General features: G+C 42.3%; 1 protein-coding gene across 1 annotated transcript in view; it reads left to right on the top strand.

Annotated features, from left to right (window-relative positions):
- DCAF12 (DDB1 and CUL4 associated factor 12) overlaps window positions 1-19,386 on the top strand; it is a 41,334-nt gene extending 21,948 nt beyond the window's left edge. Inside the window, exons 3-9 of the mRNA XM_060014900.1 lie at window positions 1,642-1,848; window positions 2,928-2,988; window positions 11,938-12,131; window positions 13,113-13,178; window positions 14,564-14,726; window positions 16,560-16,738; window positions 17,262-19,386. Coding sequence (XP_059870883.1) covers window positions 1,642-1,848; window positions 2,928-2,988; window positions 11,938-12,131; window positions 13,113-13,178; window positions 14,564-14,726; window positions 16,560-16,738; window positions 17,262-17,420 — 1,029 coding nt within the window. The 3' untranslated portion in view covers window positions 17,421-19,386. The remainder of the gene's footprint in view (window positions 1-1,641; window positions 1,849-2,927; window positions 2,989-11,937; window positions 12,132-13,112; window positions 13,179-14,563; window positions 14,727-16,559; window positions 16,739-17,261) is intronic.
- The last annotated feature ends 285 nt before the right edge of the window (window positions 19,387-19,671 follow it).

Genomic DNA, 19,671 nt, shown 5'->3' with positions numbered 1-19,671 from the left:
TGATAGGATTTTAAATGAACTACCTAGACTATAAGGTATATGAGGCCAGAGATCATTCCTAGTAGTTATATTTCTAGCATCTAGAACAATTATTGGCATTTAGTTGGTGCTGAATCAGTGAGTGAATAAATGAATCATTGAATCACATAAAGAGTTTAATAATAATAGACTCCAGGGACTTCCCTGGTGGCGCAGTGGTTAAGACTCTGCACTCCCAATGCAGGGGGCCCGGGTTCAATCCCTGGTAAGGGAACTAGATCCCACATGCATGCCGCAACTAAGAGTTCATGTGCCACAGCTAAGGAGCCCGCCTGCCACAACTAAGGAGCTCATGTGCCGCAACTAAGGAGCCTGCGAGCCACAACTAAGGAGCTGCCTGCCGCAACTAAGACCCAGCACACCCTAAAAAATAAATATTAAAAAAAAAAAAAAAAACTCCACTGGGAATGCCCTTTGTCTAAGACTGATCTTTTCCATAAAGTATTTCTCTGAATTGAATTTTGGAGAGTGAAAAGGGGTTAGTTTGGTACAGAAGTGGATAAGAGCATTTCAGGCAGAAGCAGCAGCATGAGCAAAGGCATGGTGGCACAAAACAGAATGTGTGTGTAATAGATAAGCAGTGAGATGAATATCTCTTACCTTGTCTTGTCTCAGGTCACTCTTGCAAATGTGGTAATGTTTATAGGTATGTCTAATAGTGGTTTTGATGTGTTTTGTTTATAAGCTTCTATGCATGGTTAGATAAGAATTAGTTATATAGGGACTTCCCTGGTGGTCCAGTGGTAAAGAATCCACCTTCTCCACTGCAATGAGAAGCCCGCGCACTGCAATGAAGAGCCCCCGCTCACCGCAACAAAGAGCCCCCGCTCACCGCAACTAGAGAAAGCCCGCACTCAGCAAGGAAGACCCAATGCAGTCAAAAATAAAATAAATAAATTTTTAAAAAAATCTTTAAAAAACAAAACAGAAAAAGAATCCACCTTCTAATGCAGGGGACACAGGTTTGATCCCTGCTCGGGAAACTAAGATCCCACATGCCACAGGGCAACTAAGCCTGCATGCCACATCTAGCAAGCTCACGCACCTCAACGAGAGAGCCCACGTGCCACAAACTACAGAGCCCATGTGCTCTGGAGCCCACTCGCCACAACTAGAGAGAAACCCAAGCAGACCATGCTCCATGATGAAAAGATCTGGCATGATTCAACAAGGATCCTGTGTGCCGCAACTAAGACCCAACACAGCCAAAAAAAAAGTTAAGGAAAATAAAGAAATAAAATAAATAAATAGTAAAAAAGAAGAGTTATATAAAATATGCTTGAACTGGTAGAAAACCTTTCATCAGGTTCATTAGATCCATAATCCTCTTTGAAGCCATCTTTGAATCCCAGGCAGAATTTACTTCTTCCTCTCTGTGTTTATGTAGCATATTATATCTATCTCTGTTATGCTTTCTTATTTACATGTTTCATTTGACTAGTGTCGCCCTGACCATGCGTTTAATAATGCCCAGGGTCTAACGTAGTAGACATTAATTAAATGTTTGATGGGTAACTGAGTGAATGAATGGATGTTTGTACCCAGCGTTAGCCACACTGAAGAGAAACTGCGTTCAGCTTCTTTATCCCTTTTCTCTTGTAGCTGTTTGTAGTGGATGTCCAGACAAGCCAGATCACCAAGATCCCCATTCTGAAGGACCGGGAGCCCGGCGGTGTGACACAGCAGGGCTGTGGTATCCATGCTATCGAGCTGAATCCCTCTAGAACACTGTTAGCCACCGGAGGAGACAACCCCAACAGCCTTGCTATCTACCGGCTGCCTACACTAGATCCTGTGTGTGTGGGAGATGTAAGTCTCCCCAATAATTGTAGATAGAGGTAGCCTTGTTTTTTAACAGAGCCCAGTCCTCATCCCACAAGCCCCCCAGGAAGGGACAGTTTCCTCTAGACTTCTGTGGACTTGGGTTGGGGGTGCGTAATGGTGAGGTATGGGGGTGGAGATTTCAGAGTTGGTATTCCACTCACCACAGGGAGTATCAGATATGTTGGCAGAGGGTATGTCTGATAAAGAGGCGAGCAGTACACCTCAGAGGCCATCAGCGGTGGGTTGGTGTTTGAGTCCACACCACAGTGGTTACACATCTCCTACTGCCCACAGTCAGAAGGGTTTATTAAGTTATTCATTCAGCAACTATTTTTTGACCCTTCTATGGCCGGTCATTGTTTCAGACACTGGGGACATAGCAGTGAATAAAACAGACAAAGCCCCTACCCTCTTGAAGCCTGCACTCAAGTGAAGGGAGGCATATAAACCAACAAAAATGTACCAGCAGTATGTCAGAGTGTGATGAGTGCCGTGGAGAAGAGTAAAGGCAGGCTAAAGGGAGAGAGCATGGTGGAGAATGCTATTTCAGAGGATAGTTGGGAGGGCCTCTTTGATAAGAATGACATTTGAGCAGGGAGACTTAAAGGAAATGAGGGTGCAAGATACGCTGATGTCTGGAGGAAGAGAGTACCAAACAGATGGAACAGCATAGAGGTCAGTTGTAGCTATATTCTCCCAGGAAGCAAGGGGAGAGTGCGAGGGGGTGTGTTGGAGGGACGAGAAGTGGGTAATTGTGCGTAGGAACCACAAGTAGAACATCCAGAGATAGAATGCTAGAGCTGTGTGTCCACCGGCCATGTTTATTGTCCACAAGAATGCCAGTTTTATTCCAGCTTTGAGCTTCTCAAGACAGAAGTTAAAAATTGTGGGATCATTCCATTTGGGTTGAAATCACCAGAGATTAGAATTGTAATTTTTACAAAGATATTTTCAGTCAGACTCGTAAGCTTTTCAGGGGTGTACATTGTAATCCTTATTTTACTGATTTCTTTTTTCCTTTTTTTTTTTTCTCTCTCTGTACCTGTCACTCCCTCCTCTTGAAGGATGGACACAAGGACTGGATCTTTTCCATTGCATGGATCAGTGACACTATGGCGGTATCTGGTAAAATTGCCCTTTTGTAGGGAGTTCTGGTGTGGCAGGGAGGGAGGGAAGCTAGAATTTGAAGAAGGAGAGTAGTGTGATTGGAAATAGCCCAGTAAACCGACCATCAGCGAGGGGCCAGGAAACCTTGTTTCTAATACTCTTTCTCCTGACTTACCATGTGACCTTGGATAAGTCATCCCCCTTGTATATTCCTGATCTGCAAAGTGGAAGTACTAACACAATTATTATTCATACTCTGCCTTGTTCCAAAGAGCCTGTGTATTAGCATGTTAGCCTCAACATTTTTGTGGGGCTTCACTGAGACAATAGTTGTGAAAGTGCTTTTGGAAATAGTTGTTGGTGTGCTCTGCAAAGTATTAGGAGCAACTGTTACTTTCTGTACAACTATATAGTGTTGATAAAGCTATATAGGATTAGGGGAATTTCTCTCCCAGTGGTAGAACAGTCAGAAAAAATACATGGAAATGAGTGTAGAGAAGATAACCTAGAGATACTCAAATGCTTTCTGAATACCCACAGCAGCCTAGAAAGTAGGCTCAGAGTGCCAAGCAGTTTTGCTGGGTACGTATATGTAAAAATATAATCCCCCATTCCAGATTCCCAAATCTAAAAAAAAAATTGTAAGAATTGCTAAATTAAGTACTTCATGTGTGTTATCTCATAGAATCCTCAGAACAGTCCTAGAAGGTTTGCATTATGAGCCTTATTTCACAAATGAGAAAATGTAGATTCTGAGAAGTTATGATTTGCCAAAGGCTACACAGATGGTGAGAGATGGACTCAGGATCTGAATCCAGCTCTGAGTTCCAAGCCCATGCTTAGAACTGCTACGCACAAAGCTAAGGGAACGTAAATGTTTCTTCTTTGGATTCTTTGCAAGGCAATAGAAAGCAGCCAGGAGGGAAAATAAATCTAATGGACAAGCATAGTCACAGTTCAGAATTATTCAGTAGTGGTTCAGAAGCTTTTGGATTCCCTGTCATTTGTCTCCCCAAGAAATGAGAGCTCCTTGAAGGCAAAGGCTGAATCATGTCACCTCTATAGGGAATATCTGTATGACAGTAACTTGCACTAAGTGTGATTGTTAGGAGCCAGGACGTGGCTTATTCTGGGAGCTTCCCTTCTCTTTTTTCATATAGGCTGTGAGTATTCTATGTTTTCAGGCTGATAGCTTCCAAGTCTACATTTTGTGAACAGTATAGCAGGTTTTAAGAATATTGGCTCTAAAACAGGAACAGACTCACAGATATAGAATACAAAGCTGTGGTTACCAAAGGGGAGAGGGAGGGGGGAGGGACAAATTAGGATTATGGGATTAACCAATATAAACTACTGTATGTAAAATAGATTAGCAACAAGGATATACTGTATAGCAGGGATCCCCAACCCCCAGACCACGGACCACTACCGGTCCATGGCCTGTTAGGAACTGGGCCACACAGCAGGAGGTGAGCTGCGGATGAGCGAGCAAAGCTTCATCTGCCGTTCCCCATCGCTCCCCAATGCTTGCATTACTGCCTGAACCATCTCCACTCCCCTACCCCCCCCAACCCCCCGGTCCATGGAAAAATTGTCTTCCATGAAACCGGTCCCTAGTCCCAGCAGTTGGGGACTGCTGCACAGGGAATTATACCCAGTATCTTGTAATAACCTATAATGGAATGTAATCTGCAAAAATACTGAGTCACTTTGCTGTACACCTGAAACTAATATAATATTGTAAATCAGCTATATTTCAATTTAAAAAGAAAAAAGAATATTGGCTCTGAGTGAAAGACCTATATTCTGAAAACTGTAAAACATTTATGAAGGAAATTGAAGATGATACAAAGGAATGGAAAGATATCCCATGTTCTTGGATTGGAGGAATTAATATTGTTAAAATGTCTCTATTTCCCTAAGCAATCTACAGATTTAATGCCATCCTTATCAAAATACCCATGACGTTTTTCATAGAAGTAGAACAAACAATCCTAAAATCTATATGGAATCACAAAAGACCCCAAATTGCCAGAGCAATCTTGAGGAAAAAAAGAACAAAGCTAGAGATAGCATGCTCCCTGACTTCAGACTAAACGACAAAGCTTTGGTCATCAAAACAGCGTGGTAAGACTTCCCTGGTGGCATAGTGGTTAAGAATCCACCTGCCAATGCAAGGGACACGGGTTCGAGCCCTGGTCCGGGAAGATCTCACATGCTGCGGAGCAACTAGGCCCATGCACCACAACTGCCAAGCCTGCGCTCTAGAGCCCACGTGCCAAGAGCCCGTGCTCGGCAACAAGAGAAGCCACCACAGTGAGGTGCCCATGTACCGCAGCGAAGAGCAGCCTCTGCTCGCCGCAACTAGAGAAAGCCTGTGTGCGGCAACGAAGACCCAACGCAGCCATAAAGTAATTAATTAATTATTTTTTTAAAAAACCCAGCATGGTACTGGAACAAAAAGAGACATATAGATCCATGGGACAGAACAGAGAGCCCAGAAGTAAACCCACACACTTCTGGTCAATAAATCTATGACAAAGAATATACTATGGAGAAAAAACAGTCTCCAGTGAAGAGCGGTGCTGGAAAAACTGGACAGCTACATGTAAAAGAGTGAAATTAGAACATTTTCTCACGCCAATATGCAAAACTAACAAAATGGTTTAAAGACCTAAATGGAAGACTGGAAACCATAAAACTCCTAGAAGAAAACATAGGCAGAACACTCTTTGACATAAATTGTAGCAATATTTTTCATCTCTCTCTCCTAAGGCAAAAGAAACGAGCAAAATTAAGCAAATGGGACCTAATTAAACTTAAAAGCTTTTGCATAGCAAAGGAAACCATCAACAGAACAGAAAGACAACCTATGGAATGGGAGAAAATGTTTGCAAATGATATGACCAATAAGGGTTATCCAAAATATATAAACAGCTCATACAACTCAATATAAAAAAATAAACAACCCATTTAAAAATTGGGCAGAAAACCTGGATAGACATTTTTCCAAAGAAGATATACAGTGGCCAACAGGCACATGAGGAAATGCTCAAAATTGCTAATCATCAGAGAAATGCAAATCAAAACCACAGTGAGATAATAATCACTTCACACCTGTCAGAATGGCTGTCATCAAAAAGTCTTCAAATGTTGGTGAGGATGTGGAGGAGAGGGAACCCTAGTACACTGCTGGTAGGAATGTAAATTGGTGTGGCCATTATGAAAAAAAGTATAAATGTTCCTCAAAAAACTAAAAATAGGGACTTCCCTGGTGGTCTGGTGGTTAAGAATCTGCCTTCGTTAAGAATCTGCCTTCCAATGCAGGGGATGTGGGTTCGATCCCTGGTCAGGGAACTAAGATCCCACATGCTTCAGGGCAGCTAAGCCTGCATGCCACAACTACTGAGCCCTGACACTCTAGAGCCCATGCACCACAACTAGAGAGCCTGCGTGCCACAACTACTGAGCCCATGTGCCACAACTAGAGAGAGGCCCGTGTGCCACAACAAAAGATCCCATATGCCGCACCGAAGATCCCATGTGCCGCAACTAAGACCCAACGCAGCCAAATAAATAAATATTTTTTCAATTTAAAAAAATTGAAAAAAAACCCTAAAAATAGGACTACTATATGATCCAGCAATTCTACAGCTAGATATATATTTAAAGAAAATGAAAACCCTAATTCGAAAAAATACACGCATCCCAGTATTCCTAGTAGCATCATATGTAATAGTCAAGATATGGAAGCAACCTATGTGTCTTATCAACAGATGAATGGATAAAGAAGATGTGGTACATATATACAATGGAATATTACTCAGCCATTAAAAAGAATGAAATAATGCCATTTGCAGCAACATGGATGGACCTGGAGATTATCATCCTAAGTGAAGTAAGTCAGACAGAGAAAGACAAATATCATATGATATTGCTTACATGTGGAATATAAAAAAAAACACAACAACAAAAGTTCATACAAATGAACTTACTTACAAAACAGAAACAGACTCACAAACTTAGAGAATGAACTTACGGTTACCGGCGGGGAGGGATAGATTGGGAGTTTGGGATTGACATGTACACACTGCTATGTTTAAAATAGATAACCAGGGAATTCCCTGGTGGTCCAGTTGTTAGGACTCTGTGGTTTCACTGCAGAGGGTGCAGGTTCAATCCCTGGTCAGGGAACTAAGATCCCACAAGCCACGTGGCGTGGCCATAAAAAAATAAAATAGAAAATAAAATAGATACCCAACAAGGACCTACTGTATAGCACAGGGAACTCTGCTCAACATTCTATAATAACCTAAATGGGAAAAGAATTTGAAAGAGAATAGATACATGTATATGTATAACTGAATCACTTTGCTGTACACCTGAAACTAACATACTATTGTTAGTCAACTATACTCCAATATGAAATAAGTTTTTTAAAAAGATGTGGTATATATACACAACGGACTATTACTCAGCCATTAAAGAAGAATGAAATTCTGCCATTTGCAACAACGTGGATGAACCCAGAGGGTATTATGCTTAGTGAAATAAGTCAGAGAAAGACAAACACTTTACTACTTATATGTGGAATCAAAAAAATAAATTAAATGAACGTATATAACAAAACAGAAACAAATTCACAGATAAAGAGAACAAACTAGTGGTTACCAGGGGAGAGAAGGAGGGGGCAAGATAGAAGTATAGAATTAAGAGATACAAAGTACTATGTATAAAATAAGCAACAGGGCTTCCCTGGTGGCACAGTGGTTAAGCATCCGCTTGCCAATGCAGGGGACATGGGTTCAAGCCCTGGTCCGGGAAGATCCCACATGCCACGGAGCAACTAAGCCCATGTGCCACAACTACTGAGCGTGTGCTCTAGAACCTGTGAGCCACAACTGCTGAAGCCTGTGCACCTAGAGCCTATGCTCTGCAACAAGAGAAGCCACCGCAATGAGAAACCTGCGCACTGCAACGAAGAGTAGTCCCCGCTCGCCGCAACTGGAGAAAACCCGCGTGCAGCAATGAAGACCCAACGCAGCCAAAAATAAAATAAATAAATTTATAAAAAATAAAATAAGCAACAGGATATATTGTATGGCACAGGGAAATATGGTCATTATTTTATAATAACCTTAAATAGAGTATAAAAATAATGCATCACTGTGCTGTACACCTGAAACTAATATTATATTGTAAGTGAATTATACTTTAATGAAAAATTAAAATCTAAATGTTCGTGATAATTCTCATCTTCTACTGAGACTTTAATTATGATAATATAGAATGCACCTTCCTTATAAACTGTAGAATCACTATAAATCAACATACACAACAAAAATCCTTCCATCGATGTTCCTAATATATAATTTTGCCATCTAAATTGAGGAAATATAGCTTTGTAAAAGTACTAATCTTCAAATGCTCTGTTCTCCAAATTGTTAAATGTTGAAAGAAGCTGTGTTTCAGTTTCCTAATCATCAAAGTAAGTTAGTACACTTCCCTACCTTAGTGATGGAGTTGCTGTGTGACATACTGTTGACAATTATGGAAGACAGTAAAAACACAGTATACATTTTATTTATTTATTTTTTAAAAATCCTCCCAGCTCAACCTTCCCATTTGTTCAAAGGCAGAACAACCACAGTGAAAGAAGCCCAGGAAGTGTTAGCTACTGATCTGTGCTGTCTTTTTTTTTTTTTTAATATTTATTTATTGGCTGTGTTGGATCTTAGTTGAGGCACACGGGATCATTCGCTGGCGCGCGGGCCTCTCAGCAGTTACAGCACGTGGGCTCTCTAGTGGCGCAAGAGCTCTAGAACGCCCGGGTTTAGTTGCCCTGCGGCATGTGGGATCTTAGTTCCCCGATCAGGAATCGAACCTGCGTCCCCTGCATTGGAAGGCAGATTCTTAACCACTGGCTCACCAGGGAAGTCCCCAGTATACATTTTAAAACTAATATGTGCAGAGACAATTAACCAGGAGCCCAATTTGGAGGAGTGTTATACTATACAAAGATTGAGAAACTGCCTCAAAATTTTGCAGTAAGCAGCTCAGTTGGAAATAGTTCTAACGTTCAGCTGTGCAGGAGGGCAGGGGACAGTGTTTCTCTTGGGGAGTTCCCTGGCGGTCCAGTGGTTAGGACTCCATGCTTCCACTGTAGGGGGCCTGGGTTCAATCCCTGGTCAGGGAACTAAGATCCCGGAAGCTGCATGGTACGGCCAAAAAAAAAAAAGTTTCTTTTGAATTTTCAGTTCTGCTTTGTTCACATCCAAATGAGGAATTTCATACTCTGAGAGGTCACATCAGCAAGAAAGTCCAAATAGTTTTAAGTCAATGTAGATGTCTTGTTAAATTGGAAATAAACAAGGTTTTATTATTTATAAAAAAGTGTTTGATGTACCATTAACAGTAGTTTTTGCTGCATTTAAAAAAAAAAGATTATTGGCTCTGATAATAAAGATCTGAATTTGAATCCTGGTCTTACCACTTATTAGCACAGAGGGCAAGTTATTTAAGGCTTTTGAGACTTGGATTTCCTCATCTGTAACATGGATAATGATTATATATACTTCACAGGATCATTGGGAAGATCAGATGAGGTAGTGCTTAGTGGCTGCCATATTGAAAATGCTCAATACTTGTTAACCAGTGTTAATGTTTAGACTTGATGATGAGCATCAACCCCTGAACATTCCCCTCAAATTCAGTGTATTCAAACTCATCATCTCCCTTCCAGGACCTCACCTCCCCCTGCCATTGACATATATTCGTAAATTCTCCTACCTTCCACCTAGGTGCACAGCCAGAGAACTAAGACTCTTCAGTATCCTTAGATTACCAAGCCATGTTGATTCTGTTTTCTAAAATATCTCTTATATCCATCAATTTCTTTTCTATCTTGTCTACTTGAGTGCTCATCGTCTATCTTTTGAATTACCCCAATGTCCTTCCATATTTTCTCTCTGCCTCTAGTCTTGTCTCCTCCAATCTAATCTTCATGTTGCTGCCAGATTAGTTCTTAAAATAATTTTTTCTTTACTGTAAAAGTAATACATGTTTATTGTAAGAATTTTTTTTAATTCAAATAAACAAAAAAGGAAAGAATTACCCACACAGTTTGTGCCCAGAGATAGTCACTGTTAACAATTTGAAATCAATCCTGCTAGTCTTTTTTCAGTACGTATTTGAGTTGTTAAAATGGGATTATCAGTAGGTTAAAATGGGATCATATAGAGGGATGGATATATGTATAGATATATGATATGCTGAATATAAGAAAATGTTGATAGTAGACTATAGGTGTAAGTATACAATTCATTGTAAAATTCTTTCAACATTTCAATATGCTTGAAATTTTTCATAATAAGACTTGTATAGTTTTATTTTTTTAATTTGTATTATAAACTGTACGTAGTTCTCTAGATGTGCCCTTCACTCTCTGGCCTTTTCTAGATTTCACACATGATGAGCCCTCTACTTTGAACCTTTGTCCACAAACCTTATGATACAAACAAGTTGGATGATATTTATCCCATGTTAGACAATTTTTACTGTGAACTATTCAGGAGATTTGCAGTGTGAGAAGGGCACCTTCTGGTCTCAAAGGAGTGTTGGCAGATAATGCTACTGGAAAGGAATTTGAAAGCACTTTTTTTATTGGTTATTTTATTTTATTTTTTTATTTATTTTTGGTTGAGTGGGGTCTTTGTTGCTGGGTGTGGGCTTTCTCTAGTTGTGGGAGCGGGGGCTACTCTTCGTTGTGGTGCACGGGCTTCTCATTGCAGTGGCTTCTCTTGTTGCGGAGCATGGGCTCTAGGCTTGTGGGCTTCAGTAGTTGAGGCTCACGGGCTCTAGAGCGCAGGCTCAGTAGTTGTGGCGCACGGGCTTAGTTGCTCCGCGGCATGTGGGATCTTCCCAGACCAGTGCTGAAACCCCTGTCCTCTGCATTGGCAGGCGGATTCTTAACTACTGCACCACCAGGGAAGCTCTTTTTATTGGTTCTTGATATACTGTTTTATGACTATACCATAGACTTGTTTTTAAGTGCTTCATTATGTTCCCTAAGGAAAACTGTTTATGTTTTTAAGCATTCATCTTAATGTAGAACAGTCATTCTTAAGGCATTTTGTTTTAATTTATTTTATTTTATTTATTTTTGGCTGTGTTGAGTCTTCGTCGCGGTGCGCGGGCTTCTCACTGCGGTGGCTTCTCTTGTTGAGGAGCACGGGCTCTAGGCGCACGGGCTTCAGTAGTTGCAGCACGCAGGCTCCATTGTTGTGGCTCGCGGGCTCTAGAGCGCAGGCTCAGTAGTTGTGGCGCACGGGCTTAGTTGCTCCGCGGCATGTGGGATCTTCCTGGACCAGGGCTCGAACCTGTGTCCCCTGCATTGACAGGCAGATTCTTAACCACTGCACCACCAGGGAAGCCCAGAACAGTCATTCTTAATTCAGGGATTATGGTTTCTTCAAGAGGCCCATGAAGCTCCCTGAAACTGAGTGTGCAAGGTAGGTTTTTTGTGTATTTTTCTAGAGAAAGGGGTCTTTAACATTCCTAAGAGGGGTACATGACTCAGAAAATATTAAGCATCACTGATCTAGAGTGGAAGTTCCCAAACCCTATTGCCTAGTAGAAATCACCTATGCATGCATGCCCAAGTGACCTAAGCATTTGGCTTGGAAAATTACTGAGCTTTATCAAATGTATTCTCTTTGCAAAAGTCCCACCAACTACGTTACACTTAAAGGTTATATTTTAACTCCTACACCTCAGTTGAATCATCCTCTTGGTGTAGCTATTAAAATACATACTGCTTTCTGTTTTGGTGTGGGCCACCTGGCCAGGCTTCAACACATATGAGCATGGTGCACAAAGAGCTAGACTAAGAAATCCCATTTGGCTTCTGTGGGACTGTCTCATGGAAAGTTGGATATGTCTGACATCTGTGGTTTCCTTGCCCTACAGGCTCACGCGATGGTTCTATGGGACTCTGGGAGGTGACAGATGATGTGTTAACCAAAAGTGACGCAAGGCACAATGTGTCACAGGTCCCTGTGTATGCTCACATCACTCACAAGGCCTTAAAGGACATCCCCAAGGAGGACACAAACCCTGACAACTGCAAGGTCCGAGCTCTGGCCTTCAACAACAAGAACAAGGTATGAGCTTGCCAAAGGTTCCCTGAAGCCTGTTCCTCTTGCTTCAGATTCTTGGCTTATGTCTTGGGAGGTGCACTGTCCTCCTTCTCCTTCCCCAAGTCAGACCTTACTACATAACTCAGTTCTGAGCCCACAGAGCATCTCTTGAAGGCTGAGGGATGCTTAGTTATAATCTCTCTCTGAGAAAGATTATAACTGAAATTATGAAAGCCACCCCTTGCATTGAGTATTCTCTGGATGGTTCATATCTGTTAGCCTCTCAGAGTTTCCCCAGGGCCACTCTGATTTGACTGTCTTCATTTGCACGTGATCCTGCCGGTGCTCTATTTTGGGTGTGATTTTCCTACATGCAATCACTTTCTTCTCTCTTGTATTCAGTTTCTTTTCATTCTTTACTGCCTCTTCTCAACACTGCCATCAAGTCTTAACTTAATCATTGGAGTCAGATCTGAAACTGCTGGGCTATTAAGTAGAGTGTTAGTATGGAGACCCAGAGCCAGAAGAGAAGAAAGGCTCTTTTCCCAAAATTTGAATTGGGCCACAATTTGAGGGGTAGTTCCCTTAGCCGCCTCCTATCTCTCATCCATATTTATGGGTTAGGGGTAGACTTATCTCTCCCAGCTTAGACCCTCTACTTATAGAAGCTCTCACACTGAGACTTACAAAACTGTCTTTCATGTGCATGCTCTGCTCTAACTATCAAACAGGATGTCATGTGTATGATTGTATAGTATGGGCTTTTTTAACCATGGGTGTCTATGTTCAAACCAGGACTTGCTTCTTGGGTTCTGTCAAGAAGCAGCCTTGCTTTAATATGTTGTACAGCTGCATTTTCTAGGGTAAGAAGATGGGCTGATAATCCCTGGCACCATCATAGGATAGGAGTGAGTAATGGGAGGACCCCAACCTGCAGGGTCTTCCCCTGCTTACTGTTATATATTAGTTGCTGTGAGTATAACCTGTTTTTCATTGCTTTTGCAGGAATTGGGAGCAGTATCTCTGGATGGCTACTTTCATCTCTGGAAGGCTGAAAATACACTGTCTAAGGTATGATGAACATGACTTAGTAGTTTCACCTTATAGTTAAAGTACTTTAATCCTCCCTAAACTTTTTCATTCTTGTCTAAGGCACGAATTCTCCAAGGATCTGGGCATGTGATTGCATAGTGAATGAAATTCTGAGTCTGGCCTGCCCCTCTTAAAAGTCTTTTAAAGAAGTCAGAGGGAACCCAGCAGAAACTATGTTATCAGTTGATCGGAGTAACATGTACAGGATAATCTACACATTTCCATTACCCAACAATAAGAGATCTGTCTATTTCCTGTGAAATAATTAATATAGAACAACTTACAGCAATTTCATGACAGGGATACTGGCAAACTGAGTAAATTTTTATGCTCTTCAGAGAAGGTGAAAATGACTGATTAAACTAATGTCCAGAACTGGAAAAAAAAAAAAAAGAGGGGGTGATTCTTTCACATTGCAAAGACTTGCTGAGAGACTCCTTTAACTAGCAGTCTTCCAATCCACAGTGCATTTAAGTATTTGCTTATGGATTATTGACTAATTGCAATATTGTGAGGGCAGGAAAAACCTAAATGTTAGGAGCCATTGGCAACCGAAGATCAATTAAACTAAGATTAATCATCTCTAAAATAATCATGTATGGTATGGATTTAATTTACAGTATTTGCAAGCACCTTTTACCTAAAGTTAAACCTACCCGTGGATCGTTTGTCCTCTTCTTATTCCAGAGGCCTTTGCTGCTTATAACTTCTATGATAGACTCTTTTTCAAGAGGAAGCAGAGCTCCAGGAATTATTGATCTCCTTCGTGTCACAGCAGCCGTTGAGCTCCACTGACCTTGCTTGGTCCCTTACGTGCAGTAGCCACTGAGGATTGGCTAAATGACAAGGATCCAGGGTTAAGGCTGATTGGGGTTACCTGGGGTTGAGCAGTCCCACGAGTGTGCTTTCTATAGTGTACAACTCCCATACAGTTGGGGAGTTAGGCTGAGGGTAGCCAGAAATCAGCCCCTTTACCTGAAGATCAGTGAGAAGGGTAGTGGCTCTTCCCAGCAGAGAGAACAGAGTGGGACCTTGGCTTTAGTGCCCTGGGGTTATCCCTGGAAACAGCCTGTGGCTTTTGGCCTTTCTCTCTGCTTCTGATTATTTAATTCGAGCTTGACCTTTTTCCCTAACTGGTCCTCTTCAGTACCTAGATCTTGTTTAGTATCATCATTCTTTCTTTCTCTTACATACGTAGGGGTGGAGCAGGATGTTATTTCCTTAATTGGTACATGTCTTTTTGTCTGTGACTTTGTTTGTCTGGTATATGAGGAAAGCCCACAGAGGTGGGCATCTAAGAACAATGCCCTGCCGTGTGCTTTCCGGTAATGCCATAGGTGCATCTCTTCTCTCTCTGTTTTCAGCTCCTCTCCACCAAATTGCCATATTGCCGTGAGAATGTGTGCCTGGCCTATGGTAGTGAGTGGTCAGTGTATGCAGTGGGCTCCCAAGCTCATGTCTCCTTCTTGGATCCACGGCAACCATCATACAACGTCAAGTCTGTCTGCTCCAGGGAGCGAGGCAGTGGTAAGAGGCCCCCATGTGCCCCTCAGGCTTACAGCTGCGTTGTGAATGGGTTTTGACCTTCAGTTTCAATATTGATCCAAACAAATATAGTGATCTTTATGGAACTTGGTGAAGCAAATATAGTGATCTTTATGGAACCTGGTGGAGGTGTTTGGTGACACAGAGGGGAGATGGAATACCTGCATATGGCAGCAAAGCTTCGCACACCGCACACAAACGTGTGGCCACAGAAGCCTTTGATGGAAACCAATAGTCAGCGTATTGGTGGTTTCCTTGTTCTTCCACAGAGCCCTACTCCTTGTGGTAGTTTTTTGCTGGGACCCTACCTGAACTATAAAATTCTTTTATGCTAAGGGATGATGTGGTGGGGTGAGGAGGATTTTACAGAGGGGCATGAGGAAACTTTTGGGGGTGATAAATATGTTATTTTGATTGTGGTGGTGGTGTCATGGATATATACATATATTAAAACTTCAAATTGTATACCTTGAATATGTGCAGTGTATTCTATGTCAATTATACCTCAATAAAGCTGAAGAAAATTTTCAGTTTAGTTCTTACCCACTGGGTGAATTAGGCTTCAGGCCCCCCCGCCTCCCAATCTTTAATAGCATATTCTCTCTGAGGGCACCCTCATTCTTCATTGAGGAATAAAAAGAGACTTACATTTGTACTGTACTTTAAGATTTCAGAATACCTTTGTCTGACATCTCATTTCATCTTACCAAGGACCCTGTGGGAAGCAGTTTACACCCTATTTTATAGATGAGGAGACTGAGACCCAGATTGGTTAAATAACTTGCCAAACACCACACAGGTTGGTAGGGGAACAGCCAGGGACCAGAATCCAGGTTGTCCAACTTAACAAAATGTGTTTCCTTCTTCATCTGACATTGTCCCCCTTCTCGTGCAAAAATGTGGCTACGTTATCCTGGGAGTCCTAAAAGGCACAGTATCTTCTCTTTCAAGTAGTATTTATTTTTGTGTAGATGCTGCAGTTTTGGCCATTGTTTTAGATTTGGTTTCAGTTATTCTTGAAATACATTTCAGAACAGAGAGAATAATGTGTGTAAGGAAAGTAGTAAGGGAAAGAATAAATAGTCTTGGCCGGAATGATGTCTGCAATGAAGTTTTAAGAGATTTTGGTTACTGTTACAGGAGTAGCTTGCAAACCTAATAAGGAAATACTGATTTCACAGATATTAGTGAGCACCTCTTTTGTACTTAGAGATATCTTCACATCCCATGCACTTATCTGATCCACAGATGCAGCAGATGTATTTTCCCTGTGACCCAAAGTGATCAGGTGACTTGTCTTAAATTCACAGTGAGAGACAGTGCACCTTTGAGTGCTTCAGTTCTAGGCTGTTTGCCACTCTCATAACACACTTAATACCAGATAAAGACCTCTTGCAGTGCCATGGTAGTGGTTTTAGGTCAAATACAAGAAAGTCCTTGTTAATGTAATGATTTGTAAATATGCAGATTACCCTCAGTTTCAGTACGGGTTGGAAACATACAATGGAGAAGAACTTAGAGTTATGAAAGGTGGCTTCAGAGTGAGTCGAGGGGAGGCAAGCAGGTTCAGGGCATACTTACGGTCTTGGGCCCAAAGCATCTTGGGCATCATCAGGCATTTGGTACTTCTGAGGCTTATGGGAAAATTCCTGTTAGTGTGTGGATGGGCAGTGTGGCATCGGGGTTCTCTGGCTTGTGTGTGAGCTAGGTCTGCCTTGGGAAAGGCGCTGTGGTATTTAGGGGTGCCATGTGAACTCAGTGTCAGAGAAGTTCCGGCTAGCAGACCTGATTGCCCTTTACTTTTCTCTCTCTCAGGTATCCGGTCAGTGAGCTTCTATGAGCACATCATCACTGTGGGCACAGGGCAGGGCTCCCTGCTATTCTATGACATCCGAGCTCAGAGGTTCCTGGAAGAGAGGCTCTCAGCTTGTTATGGGTCCAAGCCCAGACTAGCAGGGGAGAATCTGAAACTAACAACTGGCAGAGGCTGGCTGGTGAGTAAGCCCATGCCTCACATGGTTACTGGACAGTGACGGAAAAGTTGTATTCACTCTACCCACCCACTCCCACCCCCACTGACACACCACCTACCACATAGTTTTTCACTAGTAAGAGACACTCCTTGGAGCAGAGAAAGGCACTTTCCCTTGGTTTTGTTTTTGTGTCTGCATGTCTGTGGGAAAACAGGCCCAGTAAGACACACCGGTTGGCCCAGAATAACCCCCAGGTGATAATAGAGCTGGAAGGAGAGGAACCTCCCACTGAGGCTGCCAGTGAATTGTGAAAGCATTTGGTTCCAGCAGTCCTGAGAAGACCTTCGGTTTGTGTAGCAGTTCTTCAGCCTGCTTGGCTCCTCCCTAATGTTCATTTGGAAAAATGGGGCTCCAGCTCCCCTGAGCACCAGTCTCCTGTATAGATATAGGACCCTCTCCTCTTAAGGAGCCCAGAAAGCATTCTTGTCCCTTGTTTCCCTTTTCTGCCCCACGGCGAGTGCTCAGAGTCTCTTGTTTCCCACAGAATCATGACGAAACCTGGAGGAGTTACTTTTCGGACACTGATTCCTTCCCCAACGCTGTCTACACACACTGCTACGACTCGTCTGGAACGAAGCTCTTCGTGGCAGGAGGACCCCTCCCTTCAGGACTCCATGGAAACTACGCTGGGCTCTGGAGTTAACGGCAACTAAGTCTCTCCCAGAATGCACAGAAATTCACTAACTTCCATCCTCAGTTTCCATTTCTTATTTTGATTTTTTTCCAGTGGTGTGAGTCCCTCATATTTTAGTGGGAATGCCAGAGTTTGCCTATGGTTTAGGCACTTGACAGGAAGAACCTCTGTACAGAAATCTAAAGGGTTTTCTCTTTTTTTTTTTCCTTTTTTCCCTTTTGGTAAGCAGAATTTTACTTTACTATCTTTTTTCTTTCTGGCTTCTCAATCAGACATTGTTAATTCCTGTTTATATATTTTTTTTAAGTGACACACAGTCTCCCCTCTGGCTTCTTTAGGTTGACATAGTCATTCTCACCCTTACTTCACTCTTGAGAGGTGGGGGCTCCTTTATAATTATATGGTTGCTGTCAGACTTTCTGTGAAAGTTTGGGGGCTGTGTGTGTGTGTGTGTGTGTGTGTATGTGTGTGTGAGTGAGAACTTGTGTGCCTGCGAGTACCGTTTGTCACTGAAATTATCTGGAGTGAGGATTACTGTAATTAAAATATTTATAAAAGAAACAACTATATTCACAGAGTCCAGCTTTGGGACTAGTTTTTATCTTGTTTTGTAAAGTCTAACAACACTGATTATAGGAAGTAAAAATAGAAAGGAAAACAAATCACCAGTAGGAAACCCTTTGAGTTAGATTGAAAGCTTCCTGGGGACTCATGCCAGGACTCCAAAGTAATCCATCTCCCACCTGCCTTCCCATCTGTGTGTCCCCCAGGTGAGAACATTTCTGTGTATGTGTCACTTCCACTTCAGTTTCCCATCTGGTTAAATCAATGGCCACTCCCCCCAAAACATCAGGGTCTCCATCCAAGATGCAGCTCTGGAGGCTACAGAAGCCTTGGTAGGACTTCGTAAAAAGAATCTACATCCAAACCTCCCTCTCCCTCCTCTCAAATAAGACCTGATCTGGTTTCTCAGGGGCCTGGAGCTGGGGGCCTCAAGTCTGCTAAAATTCACATACTCGGTCCCCTTGGCTTTGGGGAGAAACTTCTTTGCCCTTCTTCGAATCTCCCCAGTGGATTTTGCTTTTGTTTTCTAAATTGGGTTCAGTTCTGGAGGGTGGGGGTGAACAGGGGATTTATCTGTGTGTAGTGAGTGCTTCCTGTGTGTAATGTTTGTTTTTCTTAGTACAGTGGAGCCACTCTGTTGGCTCAGCCCTGGGATGGCGATGAGGTGGCCTACAGCCAACAGTGGTGTGCATGTAAAGCATCTATGTGATTAGTAATTTGTTCCTCCCTCGAACTGTCTGTTTAGTCTGAGGTTTTTAAACTTGCAGGCAACTGACCGTGATGTCCAGTTACTCCTTGCTTTTTATGCATCATGTTGCAGATAATAGCTGTTCCCACCCACAAACTCCTCCACCATTCTAAACACATACTCTGCTTCTGTCAGCAGCCCATTCTGGGGAAAGGAAGTCATATTCCTGCACTCTGATTTCTAAGTTGCTTTCCCAGTTATCCCCCTCTGCTCTGGGAGTAAGTGGGGAGATTGAAAAAAAAGAGTGTCTTCTCCTTGGTGATGGGGGCTGGTGGGGAGGGGAGACAGCAGGTCCACCCTATCTTGCTGTGGTACAAGGCATACACCACAGGTTCTAGAATTCTCATCTTCTAACCTAGAGAAATAGGTGCTATAAAACAGGGAATTAAGCAAAATGCTGGATGCTACAGATCTTTTAATTGTCTTAATTTTTTTCTATTATTAAACTACAAGCTGTAGATTTCTTAGTTCTCACAGAACTCATTTTAAACCTACTTGTATAAAAAAAAAAATCTTAAGTAGGATGTTTTGTACTGTTGCCAGACCCTCTTCTGTGATGGGTAATGCATTTGATTGTTTGAGATTTTGTTTTTAAAAATGTAGCACTTGACTTTTTGCCAAGTAAAAAAAATAAATAAATCTTATTCCAATGCAAAGTTTGAGTATGTATAGCCAAGAGACAGCAGGAAAAAGGCCCCAAATGACTGGTTGGAAGGTCAGCTTGGGGTGGTTGGATTGCTTGGAGCAGAAGAACACAGGAGTTCCCTCAAGGGTAAAGGCAGGTCAAGGGCAAACACACAAACACTAAGACCTGCTTTTGCTCCTTGTCCCCAGCCCTGGCCCAAGATCAGTTGCTCTGGAGTCCAGTTGAGAGTGGGTATGCCCGGGGGAAGTCGTGCGATACTTGGAGAGAAAAACAGACTGAAGATGAGGGAGCGTGCTAGTCCT

The sequence above is a fragment of the Delphinus delphis genome, chromosome 6, assembly GCF_949987515.2.
Source record: "Delphinus delphis chromosome 6, mDelDel1.2, whole genome shotgun sequence".
NCBI lineage: Eukaryota > Metazoa > Chordata > Mammalia > Artiodactyla > Delphinidae > Delphinus > Delphinus delphis.
This window is presented reverse-complemented; position numbering and strand designations above follow the sequence as displayed.